Source organism: Schistocerca nitens, chromosome 1, assembly GCF_023898315.1.
Source record: "Schistocerca nitens isolate TAMUIC-IGC-003100 chromosome 1, iqSchNite1.1, whole genome shotgun sequence".
Classification (NCBI taxonomy): domain Eukaryota; kingdom Metazoa; phylum Arthropoda; class Insecta; order Orthoptera; family Acrididae; genus Schistocerca; species Schistocerca nitens.
In genome coordinates this window covers 588,837,313-588,856,829 of record NC_064614.1, presented here as the reverse complement: position 1 = coordinate 588,856,829, position 19,517 = coordinate 588,837,313, and the positions used below count along the sequence as shown (strand labels likewise).

Genomic DNA, 19,517 nt, shown 5'->3' with positions numbered 1-19,517 from the left:
AATCCTAGATTTGCTACAGCTGCACCCATCAGCAGTGACACCTCCATAGCGTCTGATCTTTATCGTGGAAGCACTAGGCTGGGTGCAAACTTGCAGTGGGTGTGTTTGCCAGATGTATGTGGTCACTGCAAATTGTAATACATTACTCACTACAAAATTTGGTTGCAAGCTCATCACCTTCTGGCTGCTTGGCCCCAAACTGGTGTCCCCGTCATCCACTGTTTATGTGCCTGAGGCTCAACAACTGTAGTACAAACATTATCTTTTCCCTGCCTAACCACAATTACTGACATGTGCTGACCTGACATCAAGGTTATTATGAGTCCCACTGGGCACAGACCCTCAAAAAGGGCAGTCACCACAAGTTACCACACAGCCTCTTTGAGAAGGTCAGCAAAGTTGATTTTTGCACAGACCATGATTAGTCAGGTATAAGCCAGAGGTGGCAACAGATTATAGGAAGATTACAGAGGTCGAACCACTTCAGTCAGCTGCTGGGAATCCCATTCCCACCAGAAGAACACACCCCTAAGTCCCTGTCCCCTCCACCAATCGCCACTGAGCCATCGGCACAGATGCCCAATTCTCCTACCCCTTCAGCACCTCCCCTACAATGCCACTCACAGTTTAACCTCTGATGAAAATGTTCCGTTCGGCCGGTTGAAGAGGGCAGTGATCTAATATCCTGTTATTCCATCAATATGGAGAGACACTAAGCAAGTGGCAGCAGCTGTGTAGCAGATAGTTCCTTTTTTCATGACCATGACTCCAGAGGAGGCAGTAAACATGTCACATTGGTATGCATGTCAGTTAGTCCACTGCATGACATACACACTCAGTCCAACAGCTGGGCAGTAGTTATGTTATTACTGAAGCTTCTGCACACTGGTGTTAACATACAACAGTTAAGTTACTTATTGGACCACAGAATTGAACTGGAACACTGTGTGTGTGTGTTTTTAAAATGATTTTTGACTCACTCATTAGTTCTGATTTGAGCTCCCATTACTTCTACCCCTACACTTACACCTACAAACACACTACACAAGCCACTGTATGTTGCATGGTGGAGGGTAACCTGTATCGGTATTAATAATTTCTGTTAGCAAATAGAGTGGGGAAAACAACTGTCTACATGCGTCCATATTAACCCTAATCTTATCTTCGTGGTCCTTATGTGAAATTTATGCTGGCAACAATAGAATCATTCTATGATCAACCTCAAATTCCAGTTCTCTAAATTTTCTCAATAGTGCTTGTCGAAAAGAATATCGCCTTCCCTCCGGTGTTCAAACCTACCGGTAAGCAGCCCACCTCTGAACTGCTTCAATGTCATTCTTTAATGCAACCTGGTGTGGACCCCAAGACAAGAACTCAAACAGTCGACAAAGTGTCACACTAATGTCTTATATGTGGTCTCCTTTACAGATGAACCACACTTTCCCAAAATTTTCCCAATAAACCTAAGTCAACCATTTGCCTTCCCTACTACAATCCTTACACGCTCATTCCATTTCATATTGCTTTGCCTATATATTTAACTGATGTGACTGTGTCAAGCAGCACACTAATAATTCTGTACACACAAACATTATGGATTCATTTTTCCTACTAATCTGCATTAACGTAAATTTTTCTACATTTAGAGCTAGCTTCCATTCATCACAACCAATTTGAATTTTTAACTAAGTCATCTTGTATCCTCCTACAGTCACACTTAATGACAACATCTTCCCTTACATCACGGCATCATCAGTAAACAGCCGCAGAATGCTGCTTGCTCCATTCGCCCTATCATTTATGTATATAGAAAATAACAGTGGTCCTATCACACTCCCTTGGGGCACTCCTGATGATACCCTCATGTCTGATGAACACTCACTGTTCAGGAAAAATACTGGGCTCTGTTACTAAAGAAGTCTTCAAGCTTCTCACACAGCTGGGAACCTAATCCGTATGTTTGCACATTTGTTAACAGTGGCAGTGAGGCATTTTTCAAATGCCTGACTGAAATCTAGGAATGTGAAATCACCTACTGCCCTTCATCCATGGTTCACAGGCTATCATGCAAAAAAAAAGGGCAAAAAGGTGAAGCCGAGTTTGACACGAGCGACACTTTTTAAAGCTGTCCTGTTCTGTGGGCAAAAGCTTTTCCCTCTCAAGGAAATTTATTCTATTTGAACTGAGAATACGTTCAAGTATTCTGCAGCAAATCAATGTTAAAGATACTGGTCTGTAATTTATAGGTCTGTTCTATTACCCCTCATACATACAGGAGTCACCTATGCTCTTTTCCAGTCACTTGGGACTTTACACTGGGTGGGAGATTTGCAATAAATCCAAGTTAAGTATGGGGTCCATGCTGTAAAGAACTCTTTGTGAAACCAAACCAGGATTGCATCCGGATGTGGTGATTTATTTGCTTTCAGTTGTTCCTCTACACAAGTGATGCACATTCGAATCAAAATTTGATGAGAAAAAAATGTGGTGCATTACATATTGAATGTCCCTCATAATTCTCTTACCTTTCAGGAAAGAGTCAGGTAGAGCCTGAGTGTAGTCTTAGGAGGTTAAACAGTTTACTGATGAAAGCTGTTTTCTTCTCAAATGTAGATCCTAGTCCACCGTATTTTCAAACTAATATAATGTGTTACAACAGAGTTAACATTCACATAAAATGAAAATAAAAATATTAAACCCTTTTTCTACTACATACATTTAGCACATATAATAATCATTCTTTCAAATCTCTATCACTGCATCAACTGTCTCATACACCATAAAGGGCAATGAATATCCTATTACAGTACAAGTAAATTAATGAATCACAGTTTGCTTGCAGAATCATTACAAAGAAATTGCACACAAATAATATACTTACAGGGGGTGGTTTTATGTCTCCAGCATTATGGAAAGACTCCTTAAAATCAGGTTGTGGACTTGAGTCAACTTCTTCTTTGATTGGTGGAGGTGATGATGCAATATCCACAACTTCATCTACTTCTGATGATATGGGGTGGAGTTTAGGTAGAGGAGCTGGCGCACTGCTCGTTTTGTAACTACACTGTGGGGGCATCTGCATTTTTCACAAAAGATGAAAAATAATTAGCAATCAAGTTTTAGATACACAGTAACGGCCAATTATAAAATGGAATTTATTATTTAAAATTATATTTCCAGTTTGTACTTGAAGATCAGGTGGCATATCAACCTGAAAACAATACCTTACTTTAGAGGCATATGAGTTGACTGAACAAAGTTTAACTACGAAATTATACCACACACAGTAACTTATGGCTTCTGCCTGCGTCACATTATTACATATGGCAAATGCCTTTATCTCCCTAATATAGTAGCAAGGTACAGAAAAGCTTTAAACATCACAGGCACGGAAAAGTTTCAGACAGATAGGTGCTTGAAAAATTTCTTAAATTCTAAATGTACCACATTGTTTTTCACACCCAAATGGGGAAAAGGCCTTAAAAGTTAGGAAACTTTAAGAATAGTTACACACATAAAGCTGCAGGATTCCCCCCCCCCCCTCCTTTCTCCTCCTTTTTTCCATTTCCATATTTTTATTTTGTTACAAATTCCATTAGCTTTAAAGAACATGTCTTGGTGAATCCTGAATGCACCCACGAGTATTCTGAACTCTTTATTATGAATGACAGCAAAATAACTCAAATTGGACAATCATGCATCTTCATTCTGGCACAGAAGGCTGAAAAAGAAAACTGAAATCAAAAGGCAATTAACTTGCAACTAACTGGGGTATTGCAGCTTTTGACTTTCTTTGAGGTTCCATACTTGGACACATTCCTTTTCTAATACATGGTGGTCAGAAAGAGTCTGAGAAGCTTGTAAGGATGTTGCAGGGGAGGTTGTGCTGTGAAATAATTTGTTGAGAAAAAAAATTGAATACATTGCACCATTTCAGAGTTATTCAGAACCGAAGTTGACCAATAAGGTAGCCACGCACAAAAGTTCAAACAGCCTGCCAGACGATGTTTCGACAGACGCGTTCTTTGTTTGGTTTCCTTAAACTGAACAAACATTGCTTTCACCTACCTAGCTTAAATTGATCGCTTCCTAAAAAGGCACACTTTAACCGGTAATTAACATTTCAATAATTGGTTAACTCATGGACCCAGAGCTGTCAGTGCATTACCATATTTTAGCATGTAAAGTGCTTGAATTTACACACACATTGAGCCAATTGGCTAGCTTCAAAGCTACATAAATTGGAAATGGCGCACATATCAATTTTTTTTTTTTTTTTAAGTTATTTCTCAGCACAACCTGTCCAGCAACACCCTTACAAGCTTTTCAGACTGTTCTGATCACCCTGTACAGTATATAACAACAACTTATTACTGAGTGTACCATATTACTCCAACGCTGTTTTAAGTGGCTGTGACGAAAGTACTGTTATTATACAGCACAGGGATTGAATAACAAATCAGCTACTGTATTGGTGAGAATGGTTCTTGGTTCACAGATAACCCAAGGTAATACATTTAGTTGCACATGAATAGGTCTCTTAAGTGGGAAATTTACTCTTTTACAATAGTGACATGATAAAGAAAGTAGAACACATCAAATTTATGGATTACGAAGCTCTCAAAGAAGAGGGACATTCATGACCTGGTGCAGAAGTTGAACAACAACAATCTTTGCAATATTTTCATGCCAATTCACAAGTTCAAAATTGGATACATTTTTATTCCGTAACTTAACAGTTCATACATCGATACTGCACTGCAGCTAGTCTCATGAGACCCACAGCTGATAACACACGCTGATACGAGATTAATGACATCCACTCAGTAAACCCCTGAAAACCTCTGTATGAAGAAAGCATGAACTACATGGCAGAGGGTAGTACATCCCTCTGTACAGTTATTTGGGTTTTTCCCAGTACATCCATGTATTGAGCACAGGAAGAATGACTATTTGAATGCCTCTGTGCATGCAGTACTTATTCTAATCTTAACCTCATGATCCCTAGATGAGCAACATGTAGAGGGTTTTAATATATTCCTAGAGCCCTCATTTAAAGCTGGTTTTTAAAACTTTGGTAATATAGTTTATCGGGATAGTTTATGTCTATCTTCAAGAGTCTTACAGTTCAGTTCCTCCAGTATCTCTGCGACACTCCCAAGGATCAAACAAACCTGTGACCTTCGATACGGCCTCCAGAAAAACTTATTATTCCAACAGCTCAATAAACCTGTGGCCATTCATTTTGCCCTTCTCTGTATATGTTCAACATCACCTGTTAGCCCTATTTGGTAAAAGTCCCACACAATTCAACAATATTCTAGAATTGGTCGCACTAGTGATTTGTAAGCAATCTCCTTTGTAGACTGATTGTGCTTCCCCAGTATTCTACCAATAAACCGAACTCTAACACCTACTTTACCCACAACTGATCCTATGTGATCATTCCATTTCATATCCCTATAAAATTTTAGACATAGTTATTTGCATTAGTTAGCTGATTCCAACAGTGAGTCCCTGATGTCATAGTGACAGGAGACATCATTTCTTCATTTTGTGAAGTGCACAATTTTATATTTCCGAACATTTGAAGCAAGTTGTCAATCTTTTGTACCATTTTGAAATCTTATCAAGATCTGAATGTTTATGCAGCTCCACTCAGACTGTGCTTCATTAAAAATAACTGCATTGTCTTCAAAAAATCTGAAACTACTATTAACATGCTCACAGAGGTCATTAATATACAACATGAACAGCAAGGATCCCATCACATTTCCATGTAGTACACCTGAAGTTGCTTCTACATATGACAATGACTCTCCATCTGAGATAATATACTGTGTCCTCCCTACCAAAAAGTCCACAGTCCAGTCACAAATTTCACATATGATCGTGCTTTCCACAATAAGCGTAAGTGTGGCACTGAATCAAATGATTTTTAGCCCAGTAAGGGGTACTTTTTGCTTACGAAAAATGAGGTAGAAGATTTTATTTTCTTTTTTGTGCATATAGTTGAGAGTATGTTAACATTTTTACCAACTTGGCTAAAAGTCATCTCCAACGCCTATAACTCAAAAAATGGCTACTCCAAATGAAAAATGTCAAGTTGTCAATGTTGTTGTTGTTGTTGTAGAGCATGAAATTTCATGTCACAAAATATCTAGTTTTCAGATTCAGGCACTATTAAAGCGTTCACACACTTGAAAGCCAAAGTAATTCCATTTTGTCTTTTTTTAAGTTAAAGTTACTCAATGAAATAACATTTAACGTGGGAAGATGGCTCTCTAATGAGCACATATGTGTATTCTATGTATATCTTTTTATTTTTCTTCATTCACATGTATTTTTATACATTTTTATCAATGCCTTAATTGGTATGAGTGGGCTGCTAAAATGAAAACCATGTACATACTAATGACCAATATGTATTTACTATGAGTAATAAAAAAATTGTACAAACGAACAAATAAAAGGGCATGGCGATACAAAGAAAAAAAGTTATGTAGCAGTGATTCACATTTTATCAATTTCAATTTCATCGACATCGTTTGGAAGACTGCAGCACGTAACGGTCCTGCAAACCAATCTTCATAATCCATTGCAGCATGTTCGCCAACTTCCCCATCCTGGAACATATCTTTGATCTCTTCCTCATCCTTCTCAAGCTCAATTTCTGGGGTGTTCTCGCAAGATAAGCCATAACAGTGTTTGCGCGTCAACGAGCACTTCAGTCCACATTTGCAACATCCACATCCTGCTGCGCATCCTGCTTTGCATGTGCAGGAAACCACCTTCACCGACATGTGTGGTGCCGCATTTTTAGTCATACCCACAGGAAACAAACCTGCTAAGTTTTTCTTCCAACCCAGCTGGCATGGATCAATTTTCTTCCCAGTTAAGATTGCACCTGGCAGAAACCTTTCAAGTCTTAAACATTTTCTCGTGGCAGACTTTACACTACGCTCATACGAAGTCGCACATTTGGGACTCCCATACAGTGATAACATCAGCTGTTCTTCTGCCTGGGCTATTACATATTGAGAGACTGAGGGTTTATCAAGTTCAGCAGCTTGCACTGAGGTGTGGCTGTTGCTCTGTAAGGTTTAGTAATATCCCTTTTCCTTGGCCAAAAAAAAAGAGGATGTGGTACCACATCCTGTACGGCACGACTGAAAAGGGCAAATGCAGTATCAAAACTGAAGGAATTACTGGAGTGCCGCAATCTTGCTCATTTCTCTTTTCCCGGTTTATGGAAGTACAATTTGTTGTTTCCTCGACCCATTAGGAGAACAAGCATGTCAATGTCCTCGCTCACATTGTCAGACTCAGCAACTTGGGAAACAGCTGTTTCCACAATTAATGAATCCCCATCTTCTTCTGCCTTAGCACTTTTAATACTTCCATCCTCAAATTTTCACATGAGCATCAATATCAGGTAGTTCTTGTTGCTCTCATTTGCGAGAAATTTCTTCTGTGTGACTGCAGCATTTTTATTTTCATCAAAAATGATATCTGATGAAGAACCTGGTATTGATAAACGGTGTGATCTTTCAGAGCACTCTGTTCCCCTTTGTTAAGCATCACTTTGGTAGCCATAGAATATAACTTATTTTGGATCCATTGTGCTTTCTCAAAGAGGTTTCATATTCCATCCAGATGGTTCCAAACTTTTCTTTGATGTGTCATACAACCTTATGGAGAAGGTGACCACTATCCACCACACAGCTTTTTATTTTGGGTACTTAATTCTGCTGGAGAGGTGTGAAAGCACTTCTGTGAATAGCGCTGTGGGAAAGTTCAAATGAGAAACAGAATTTCAAGTCTGTATCAAACTGGTTGATAACACACAGTCTGTGAAGCAATGTCAATGGGTTTGTGGTAGGAATCCTCTTCTTCCCTATCTTGAGAGCCGTAGTGCAGGATGCAAGTGTTAGAACCTTGGAATCATGTTTAAATAAGACATTTTTAAAGTTCTCTCCTTTAATTGTGCTGATGCCTTTAATTCCGTCTACTAATGCTTCATGACAATCTACAATTCATCGCCAATAACATCACTGCTTACAAACATAAGGATTAAATTTTGAAAAATGCCAGTCTTTCAACTTCCAATCATTCAGTTTGTCACTGTCTGCTATATTTCGATCTCTACATGAAGCTCGTAAACCCACATCCTGCTCGCTTGTTCCTGATGATACACCACAGAATTCTTCAGTTTTCTGACAAATATCATGTAAGGATGCCATCCTGAAGCCCACTTTGTGAGCAAAGAATCTGAAAACCACGTCTGTGAGTCAAGCCACCTAGTGTTTTCATTGTCTTCATGAAAGTTAGCTCTGTTTTGATATCAGACCATAAGCCACTTTAAAATTTATCACTTTGCCTAGTGGTGAAGTAGCCTTCAGCTGTAAATGTGTTGAATTCAGCAGCACCCTTTCAATCTTCCCATGTGAGCATCTCTTGTAAGTAAAGGTGCAGGGCCTTTTGTTTGTTTATATTTTCAAAGATAGTCTAATCAGTTTTGAGTTATTGAACTACTTCTGACAAGTACCGTGCACTTCAACTTCCCATCTTCGATCATACAAGAATGAATTTGATTTTAATAAACACTGCTTCTGTTGTGGTGAGAAAAATAATGCTAATTGGGAGAAACTTAGCAGACTTCCCTATAAAAAGTGAAACAAATTAAATTTGAGTTTAGAGATACTGAACTAGAAAGACTACATGCTGCTAGCGTACTGAGATGCCAGCTGCACTTAATCCTTATAAATCAGATACTATTGCTGCGTTTGAACCCCAATACGCTAAACAGTGCCTGAAACAGAAAAACGAAATTTCAAGCTCTACACCTTTGATAACTTTCAATTTTTAACTTAGAGCACCTGCGTTTTAGCTAAGAGCATTTGACCAAATGTTTTAGCCAAGTCAGAAAAAAATTATGGATTTTTGCTAACTGATTCCAACCCAATGGCTGCACCGACTGACATTTAAGTAGTGATTCAACACAAAATTTAACACTCTTTCATTTTGGTAATGGTAACGTTTTCAGTAGGATGCATGATTTCCAAGTTAAAGATGACAATCTGAAAAGAGTGCCAATTCCCCCCCCTCCCCACACACAAATTTGTCATGAGGCTTTAATGTATTCTACATACCCTCAACTATATACACAAGATTAAAAAATAAAATCTTCTACCGCACTTTCTGCAAGCAAAGGGCCTTTTTTGTGACTCATTACTGGACTATTTCTGAAATCAAGAAACACTGATACCTGACTGCCTTGATCCAAAGGTTTTGGTTATTGCCAAGTGAGGAAAGTGTAAGTTGGGTTTCACATAATCAATGTTTTCGGAATCAATACAACTATACATACAGCAACATAAGAAATAGGAAACAATGTTCTTAACAGTGTCACCAATTCATTTTCTGTAAATAGTCTCACTCAAAGAAAAAAGAAACAACACATTCAGTTCTGCACAGCTAGAAGTACTAAACCAATAAGTGTAACACATGGCAAGGAAATAATAAACAGTGCGAGAACTTCAAAATTTTCAAGTGTTCATACTCATGAGAATTTAAACTGGGGAAAGACCAGTTTGGAACATCAACAATTATGAAAAATACAGAATGCTACTCACCATAAATGTAACACACTGTGTTGCAGACAGGTACATTGAAAAGACTATACAAATTGAGCTTTCATCCAAAGCCTTCTTCAGAATAGGCATTGAACGAAAGCAGCGTAGGGAACAGAGAGGGATAGCAGGGTACCAGTAGTGAGAGGGAAGACCTTTCTGTCTGGTGGAGCATACAGGACTAGAAGGCAGCCGGACAAGGCCAGGCACAACTATTCAGAGAGGCTATGGTAGACGGGAGGATCCAGATGGGCCACAATGTGAAACAGCCATTGAAATCAAGCATGCCATTGGGTGGTCTACTTTGCTCTTGGCCACAGTTTGACAGTGGCCGTCCTGGTGGATAGCTGGTCGGTAGTTGTAGCAACATAAAAAGCTTTACAATAATGATTGCAGCAGAGCTAGTAAACGACATGGCTGCTTTCAAAGGTGTCCCAGCCTCTGATGAGGTAGAAAAAGACTGTGACAGGACTGGAAGAGGTAATGCTGGGCGAGTTGAATGGGCAGGTCTTGCACCTGGGTCTTCCACGTGGATACGATCCCTGTGGCAAGGGGTGGTGATTGGGAGTGTCATAGGGATGGACTAGGATATTGTGGAGATTGGAACACAACTTTAGGAGGAGTGGAAAGGATCCCGAGTAGGATGCCAATGCCAAGGCATTAAACAAAGGTATGAAAATTTATGGACCACAGTCTTCAGTATCTTACAAGTAATGAACTCTTCAGTAATGGACAGTAAAATGTTGCCGCAGCATTTTGATAAGTTTAGCCAAGTTTGAAGTGCTGTATGCGAGTGAATAACTGTGGTAAAGCTGTGAAACTTGGCAAGATGGTTTAATAGTTTGCACTGTGCATATTCTGTAAGAATTACGTCATTCAATTCTCTAGCTATAGTACAAGCGGCACTCAAAGCAGTCAGTAAATTTTTAGGGACAAAATAAAATTACTGCCAAGTTTAAGTATCGTGATCCCTTCACACTGTTGGCTTAGCAAGCTCCCCTTTGCTGACCGTGTCTAGAAGCTTGCTTCCATCTGAGCAAGTTTTGTTACTTTTGTCTTTATCGCTTAGTTTTTGTGATACAGGGGGCTAAAGCTGAAAAAAAAATGCAAAAGTACATTAATTTAAGAACTTGTATCTCAAAAGGGATGCTTCATTCTTCACTTATTAACCATTTAAAAGAGCACTGTTTCCTCCACAAAATATTTTCTATGACACTACGAAGGACTTGTCCAAATGGGACAGAAATAAGCAGATGCGATGTACACCTAGACATAAAAATGATGACAATTTCAGAAAAACTGGATAACTTAATCAAGAGAAAGAGCTTTACAAAGTGAGCAAGTCAATAAAGCATTTGTTCACATCTGGTCCTTATGCAAGTAGTTATGTGGTTCGACACCGATTGACAGAATTGTTGGATGTCCTCCAGAGGGATATCATGCCAAATCCTGTCCAACTGTGTATTATTTCATCAAAATCCTGAGCTAGTTGAAGAGCTCTGCTCATAATGCTCAAAACATTCTCAGCTAAGGAGAAATCCCACGACCTCACTGGCCAAGGCAGGGTTTCGAAAGCACAAGGACTAGCAGCAGAAACTCTCGCCATGTGTGGGCAGGCATTAGCTTGCTGAAATGGAAGTCCAGGATGGCTTGTCATTAAGGGCAACTAAACGGTGTAGAATATCATCAACATAACACTGTGCTGTACATGTGTCACAGACAAGAATCAAAGGGTCTTGCTGTGAAAAGAAATGGCACCTTGTTGTCACGGCATATGGCTGGCAACAGTCAAGATTGGTACCCTGCCACTGTCTGGGGCGTCTCCAGACATATTTTCAGCCTGAAATCTCATTGACTGCGGTAGAACTGGTGTGTCTCACTTAACCCTGATGAACAGCGAAGACGTTTCTGGAGATGCTCCTAACTACAATAGGATATCAAGCTGACTGTTGCCCATAGTACAGACCAACAACCAAGGATGATAGTCTTGTATGCTATTTCTTTTGACAGGACCCCTTTTGACTGTCATCTGTGGCACCCTCACAGCACAGCAATACGTCAAAAATATTCTACACCCCACTGTGTTGCCATTCATAGCAAACCATCTTGGGGTTACATTTCAGCAATATAATGCCAGCCTGAATGTGTCGAGTGTTTCTACTGCTTGCCAAACACTACCTAGGCCAACAAGGTTGCTTGATCAATGTTTGGAGAAATGTGGGCAGGGCCCTCCAACAAGTTCAGGATTTTGAGATCTAACATGACAACTGGACAGAATTAGGCATGATATCCTTCAGCAAGGCATCGAACAACTCTACCAATCATTGTCAAGCTGTATAACTGCTTGCATAAGGGTCAGAGATTGATCACTGCATTACTGACTTGCTCAATCTGTGAAGGTATTTCTCTTGGATAAAGCATCCAATTTTCTGAAATCGTAATCATTTGTTTGCCTGTACATGTATATCACTTATTTTGTCTTAGAATGTAAATAAAACAAGTTGTTCTTCTGTAAAGTTTCAATAGTGTTGTTGTTGTTGTTTTTCGTCTAAGGACTAGTTTGATGCAGCTGTCCACGATTGTCTATCCTGTCCAGGCTGTCTCATCTCTGCAGTTTTCAAAACAACAAATTAATTCTGTTAGTCAAGTTGTATCATAATTTTCTTTTCTCTCTGATTTGATTCAGGAACTCTTAATTACTATTCTAATCTACTTACTGAACTGAAGTGTCCTGGGAGATTAGAACTGTGTGCCGGACAAAGACTTGAACCCAAAACCTTTAGCTTTTGTGCGCTATTGCTCTACTGATTGAGCTGTCCAGGTGCGAGTCACAGCCCTCCCATACTCTTCCACCTACCTCTTCTGAACTTCACTTTTGTTAACTCGAGCCCCTTATATCTCAAAAACTATAAACCCAAAAGTGATAAAAATTTTATGTTTTATAAACAATTTACCGGCTGGCAAAGTTACTAAAGCACAGCCTATTAAGCAAACTACATGAAAAGATCAAGATATTTAAACCATGTGAGAAATTTTGTCATCACAAAATTTGTCCATTAATTAGTGATGCTTGGAGCAAAAACAGAGACTCAAATGACATAAGGGTCATTCCATGCCAAACTGAGCCTGAGGCTTATTTTTTGAAAAAATGCCAAATTTAACAATGTTATAGTTTTTCGAATCCACAAAAGTTGAATTTTACTGTCCTGAAAAAATTATAAAAATTACATAATTAGCTGAGGAAATATAGTTAAACAAAGTTGGAGATTCAACAGATGAGGATGGAAAACAAAAGGTTTGCTTTTTGTGTTGGCAGCTGTTTAAATTTGGGTTGCAGCAATTGTTGATGTTTTAATTGTTTAATTTCAAGAGCAGAATCTTATCTTTCTGACAAACTTCAGTTTTTAAAGAAAGGTAAGTTATTAAGTATGCAGCTAATTCACAAAAGTTACTATGTATTTAGTGTCCCACCCGTGACAAAAAACATGAAAAAGTTTACCTTCTAACTCAGCAATTATAGTAATTCTATATATTTTAGGTTAGAATTAAGAAAAACAAATAAAAACATCCAATGAACCATAAGGGAGCTTCTAAGTTGTAAATGATCATCTATAAATGTTAAAAGAAATTGTGTCCCACCCGTGACAGATTTTTGGATGTTACTCAAATCTATACCATTTAACACTTCTTGTTATTGTTAAGTTAAATTGGTTGATATAACAAGTGCTTTGATGGTTTACACTAAATAAAAACTTACTGTTTATTCAGAAAATGGGGAAAACAACATCAGCAGAGCGTATGAGAAAACTTCGAGAAAAACTGAAGAAAGATACCAGCAAGTACAATGTCCATAAAGAAAAAGAAAGAGAGCGGGATAAAAGAAGAAGGGAAAATATGAAGATGAAGGTATCCTCCAGTGAAAAATCTTTATTGGAATATCGAAAGAAGGAAGCTGAAAGAAAAAGGAAGTACAGACTTAAACTAAAATCCGTATTAATTGAAGATCAGTCTGAGACCTGTATTTCCCAGTTAGGATCATATAAATGTCCTCAGTCCCTTGGCAAAGCTGTTTGGGTAAAGAAGGTGCTTCCTTCAAGCCCCTCAAAAAAATCAGCAGTAATAAAAAAGCTTGTAAGTGAAAGCTTACCTAAAAAGGTAGTAAACCAGATTTTCCCAGTAGTGAAGAAGACATCTCATAAACTTACAGGTGATAATCTGCTCAAAATACAAAATTTTTTCACAAATGATGGAATCAGCAGGCAGACACCTGGCATAAAGGATGTAAAATCTATTGTAGACCATGAAACTGGGTAAAGAGTTAGCTTGCAGAAACGTCAGATGAATATGACAGTTAAGGAAGCATTTTTTCTTTTTAAGCAAGGCAATCCAGATATTGATATCAAGATTTCAAAATTCTACGAGTTGCGGCCTAAAAATGTTGTTCTAACGTCTCAAATGCCTCACAATGTATGTGTGTGCAGATATCATGCTAACTTCAACTTCATCATTGAAGCCATTCACAAAGAAATAGCTATTTTCCCTGCTACTCACACTCACCTTATGAATCTTGTTTGCTGTGATGTAGAAAGTGAAATATGCATGACAAGGCAATGCAAGAAATGCATCATGAATTTACACACATTAATAGATGGAAAGTTTGATTTGTGTGACATAATAACTTGGAGAAAATGGACCGAACATGAGTGTCACCCTAAACAGACTACTACCAGTGGAACACATTGTGAAGCTCTCTCTGAACTTCAGTCTCAACTAAAAACATTCAAAGAGCACTTCTTTGTCAAAAGGATGCAAACTGGAGCTTTCTAGACTGTGAAAGCATCAGTTAGTGATGACGAAGTGATATTGCAAATAGATTTTGCAGAAAACTATGTTGCACTAGCACAAGATGAGATACAAAGTGCCCACTGGAGTCATACACAGATTACAGTGGTCACTATTTGCGTTTGGATGAAAAAAGGGCTACAGTCATTTGCAATTGTGAGTGATGAACTGTGCCACAACAAGTACTCCGTTTATGCATGTTTGAAGAGTATAATAAGTAAGCTGAAACAAGAGCTTCCCAATTTGACCTCGATACGAATTTTTTCTGATCGTTGCGCAGGTCAATTTAAGAACAAATTCACCATTTCTAACCTCTGCTACATGATGCAAGACTTTGGAGTGTCTGGAGAATGGTTTTTCTTTGCAACATCACATGGGAAAGGTGCAGTGAATGGCATTGGAGCTGTAACAAAAAGGGCTGTTTGGAATAAAGTTAAGCAAAGAAAAGTCATCAACAGCAATGCACAGGAATTTTTAAGACTGTGCCAAATCATCTGTTTCTGGAATAAACTTTCTTCTTCTGACAAAAGATCATACTGATGAAAACAGAGACCTTCTGGATGGACGCTGGAAAGCTGTTAAAAAAAATAAAAGATATTCGCAGCAAGCATTACTTCAACGGTTACAATACCTGTAACCTAGAAAGAGGAGGTTTTTCCACTTTCACCCAACATATAGTCAATAATCTACACAGATTCTGAGATGAGTGATGAGGAATCATATCCTGATGTCCTGTTGACATCCAATTCCCAAGAAGTTACAGGTTCAGAACCAGCTGTGGAACAAATCATGCCAGGAACATTTATTTTAGTTGAGTTCCAAACTGCAAGAAAGAAATCCACTACATACAGATATGCTGCAATTGCACAGAGAAGTGTAGAAGACAATGGGGAAATACAGATTATGTGTATGCGATCTGTTGGGGACTCAGCAAAGGTATTTAAAGCTGACGAGGAGGATGTATCCTACATAGAGTTTAAACAAGTTCTTGCTATTCTCCCGAATCCAAATGTCAAACATGTTAGGGACACCTTATATTATGAGTTTCCTGTCAATTTAGACATTTTCGAAAGTGGGTGAGAGGCCAAGTGTATTTTTTCAAAGTGGTACATTCTTCAAGTGAAATAATTTAAGTACTCAGAACTGTAAACTAATACTATACCAAAATTTATATTATTTATAAGCAACAAAAATGTTCTACAAAGTTATTAAAACTTAAAGTGTCCTCCAAGTATATGTTACCTACTGATTCATAGTAGTTTATTCAATCAGTTTAAATAAAAAAAAAGATTGTACTTCACATGAGTCCCACCCGTGACAATTCCTTGTCCCACCCGTGACAGTCTTTGATTGCAATTATTGCAAGTAAGTATTACTAATCTAATATTTATTGATATTATGTCATGTAGAGAATTATTTTATTAATGTGAATTCAATATTTTCAAAAGAAAACAAGTGCATAAATCACAGAATTCTTCTAAAATGTTGGTGGTTATTCAATGCTACGTCTATTTGCTGTCCCACCCGTGACAAAGGTTTAAAGATGAATAACAGCTCAATTTGTAAACTTCTGACATTCAGATTTAAAGGGAAGGTAAAACAATTATTTGTAAGGCAACCAGTCAATTTTTACTTTATTTCTATTTTTACTTCATGTTATATCAGCATCTGACTGTTGAAAAACGTAGTGCAACTGTCCCACCCGTGACAATGGAATCCCCCATAAGCCTTACAGAATATGCACAATGACAACTGTTAAAATCACTTGCCAAGTTACACAGTTTTGCCACAATCATCCACTGAAATTTTTGTAATGTTGCCACGACTTTTTTCTTGTTTGATATAAGAGACTATTATTTATAATGTATCACATAGCCTGGGCCAAAGATCTGTATAACTACATTTAATCTTTTAACAATTCAGCACACAAAATCTGAATGAAATTTGAGGTGATCAAGTGGAGAACATGTCCAAAACCAGACCACTTGCAATGGGCTGGCCCAATCAAACTACAAAAATACATTATCAATTTATGTAGTAAAAATTTCAATTTACAATTTCTGTGTTTCATAATCCAAGAATTCTTTTACTGGTTAATACCGACATTGTATGAGAAGTTTATTTTTAAAGGAAATTTTATTTCACTTCAATTTTAAATGGCCATGTAGGTTATGTAATGAATAGAAATATGTAATTAACCCATACCACTAGGTTATTCAATAAATGGTTTTACTGAATTCCCCCATACAACTACGTCTACTTTGGCCCACGATGCCATCAATGTGGCAGACATAAACCAATTTCTCAATTTCTTTCTTTCTTTCTTTTTTTTTTTTTTTTGGGGGGGGGGGGGGTGGAAGGGTGGCGGCGAATGTATGTGTAAAATATGTCATAACAAGAACTGCAATTTTCTCATGACATTACATTCATTGTCTTTATCAACTCCCATCCAGATTAATACCTTCCCACCTAACAAAGACCACAGACTTCAATACAAATTAGTCTACTACACAACTTACAGTTCAAGTTATGACACAGAAGGAAAATAAATGTTATGTCAGTGTCCTGTTCTCTCTCTCTCTCTCTCTCTCTCTCTCTCTGCACTTATGATGTCACAGTCCACATGATAAAATCCTATGTCCAATATTGGAGGTTCAATTAAATTAAATTGTTTAACTGTAAAAGTATGTGTGAAACACTTTTCTGATATCGTGCTATTCAACACTGAGACGTATCCTTCTTTGCAAACAGGATAGAGCTTCAGGTCAACCTATCAATACCAGATGTCAGTTTCTTCCAATGATTGTGTGATGCTGTACACGTGCAAGGAGGAAGAGAATGCGTCACTGACGACACTTATTTTTTTGGAATTTAGTCTTTGGTAATAGATTGATCTGTACTGTAGCCAGAAGTATGCTATAGTTTGAAAGCTGACAATTTAGTTGTAGCTGGGAAAACCAAAGACTGTGAAAATGAAATCTTAGCTGTGGCGACATTGATCTGCAATGTATCCCAAGGCTCATGTTACGCTGAAAGGTGACAATGTGGTTATGAGGTGGTGAAGTGATATCAAAGCTTTAATGCAATCTGCTATATTTCAAGTACTTAAGTTCCACTAACTGACTTATATCATGTAGGCAACTTTTAGGACTCATTAATGTATTTGTCAAAGTGGCAGTGGGTATTCTTTGTTTATTATTATCTTATCCAATTGAAAAGTAACAACATGCAGAGAAGTGTCTACTGCTGATGCCATGTACATTACTCAAGTCTCACTCACACTTCCCACTGTAGGCCCACCTGCCATGTTAACAGTTCTGCTTATTAAAAGCAATTTTAACATTATTTTTACATTTGACAATATGCCACCAAAAGCTCAGATGTTAAACAGATTACTTCCCCTCAAATGGTAAATTTACCTCCAAAAGAAATGTGTTATCTCCATAAAAGGAACAAAAGGGGAAAGAAGACTAGAGTTCTAGCAAAACCAGATAAAATAACAAACTACTATCATTAAACAAAGCTCTAACATGTCACACTTATAACTAATATTGTAAACAAAACATATTTGTAACTATAAATCCAAGACTAATTATTATTAAATAAATTAAGTTACTCACCTGTGTATCTCCCAGGAACCGTTCATTATTGTTCCCGGTCATGGGAACTTCACAACTTCCAGAAGTCTTTCTTTTCCTTTTCTCTGGTGGTGGACTACCGGCACTACTTCGTTCTTCGATCGTTGTTCTTGCTGGAGAGACGGCGGGAGTGGGACTTGTCCTGTCTTCGGGTTTCTTTACAGCACCTTGCGTCAAACCGCTAATTTCCAAAGCTTCGGCAGTTTTTAAAAACATCGGTAACAAACTCTGACTAACGTTCACTTCTCCCTTATACATGAACTGCAATAAGGCCCTCATTTCTGTGTAATGGACATCCCTCAGAAATATTATTGGATGAGGATGAGTATTCTGTAGGAAAATTCTTTCAAAGTAAGGGCTGCAGGCTGATAGGATTGTCTGATGCGCTTTAAACGTTTCACCTTCACAGGCCAGGGTAACATCAACAAGAGCCTGTCTATGTAGCAAATTGCTCAATACGTCTGTAAGATTAGTTGGATGATTGTTCCATCGCAGGCAGAATTGTTGATCCATGATTTCTAACAAAAGCTGGTTGGAATCTGGAAATAAGCATTGACTGTCAGTGTATCATCATACTTTTGTTCCAAGTGCCTACATAGTGAACGGAATTGGAATTTAGAAAGTTACTATCAATCATGAAAATGCTACGCTTATGGGGTTAATAGCTCGTAGCATAATGTGAAACCGCCATTAAAGAGTTCCAAGAAATCTTAATAATCAAAACATCACATTGTACGACGACTAGTCAAAGTCAATCGAAAATTTAAGTCTTTTTCTGAGTACTATTAGCTTATGAGTACTTGACAAGTGTTTCCTTAGCTTTCTTCGTATTTACAAACAATTACTTACCTCCTGCAAACTTTTTGCAATAACATCACCACTCTTCCTGAAGGTCACTGCCCTCTATATTCTGGGCACACTGCCGCACGTCGAGAAGTCAAATAATTCATTTTCGATTATATGGGCAATTAAGTTATTACAGAAACAGTAAACGAGAAAGCTTACTTCATTTCTTTCCTCCGTATAAGACGCTGAAGAAAACAGAATTCAAGTCTCTTTCTGTAGCAACACAGTTCCCGTTGATATGATCCACAATACTGTCATTCAATTTTCGTTTCAACATGTTTGTAAAAATTCAAATTGACAAAACCATAACACAACAAAAAGTCTGAGCAATTATTTTATCTCAAAATTGGGTTGTGTATATATAAAAAAATATAATTATCTTTAAAATGAAGTTTATACGGCACTTAAAGGAAGCAGAAAAACGAGTTGATCCAACCTCAGGAGTAGAGCGTAATATCCTTAAAAGTAGGTCACTTTTCTAGCATCACACTTCCATTAATTTCTTTTATTTTCTAGTGATTCGGTAAAGAAAATATCCTCAACCATTTTGCTGACATTA

General features: G+C 37.9%; 1 protein-coding gene across 4 annotated transcripts in view; it reads right to left on the bottom strand.

Annotated features, from left to right (window-relative positions):
• The window catches only part of LOC126255596 (broad-complex core protein isoforms 1/2/3/4/5-like), a 440,517-nt gene extending 421,240 nt beyond the window's left edge, over positions 1 to 19,277 (bottom strand). The window contains exons 1-3 of one of the 4 annotated variants that reach the window (XM_049955411.1): positions 18,962 to 19,277; positions 18,095 to 18,651; positions 2,882 to 3,076 (exon numbers count right to left, since the gene is read on the bottom strand). In XM_049955411.1, the coding sequence (XP_049811368.1) occupies positions 2,882 to 3,076; positions 18,095 to 18,625 (726 nt within the window). In that variant the 5' untranslated portion in view covers positions 18,626 to 18,651; positions 18,962 to 19,277. The remainder of the gene's footprint in view (positions 1 to 2,881; positions 3,077 to 18,094; positions 18,652 to 18,961) is intronic. The other 3 variants (XM_049955410.1, XM_049955412.1, XM_049955413.1) reach the window with 3 other exon arrangements.
• Between the last annotated feature and the right edge of the window lie 240 nt (positions 19,278 to 19,517).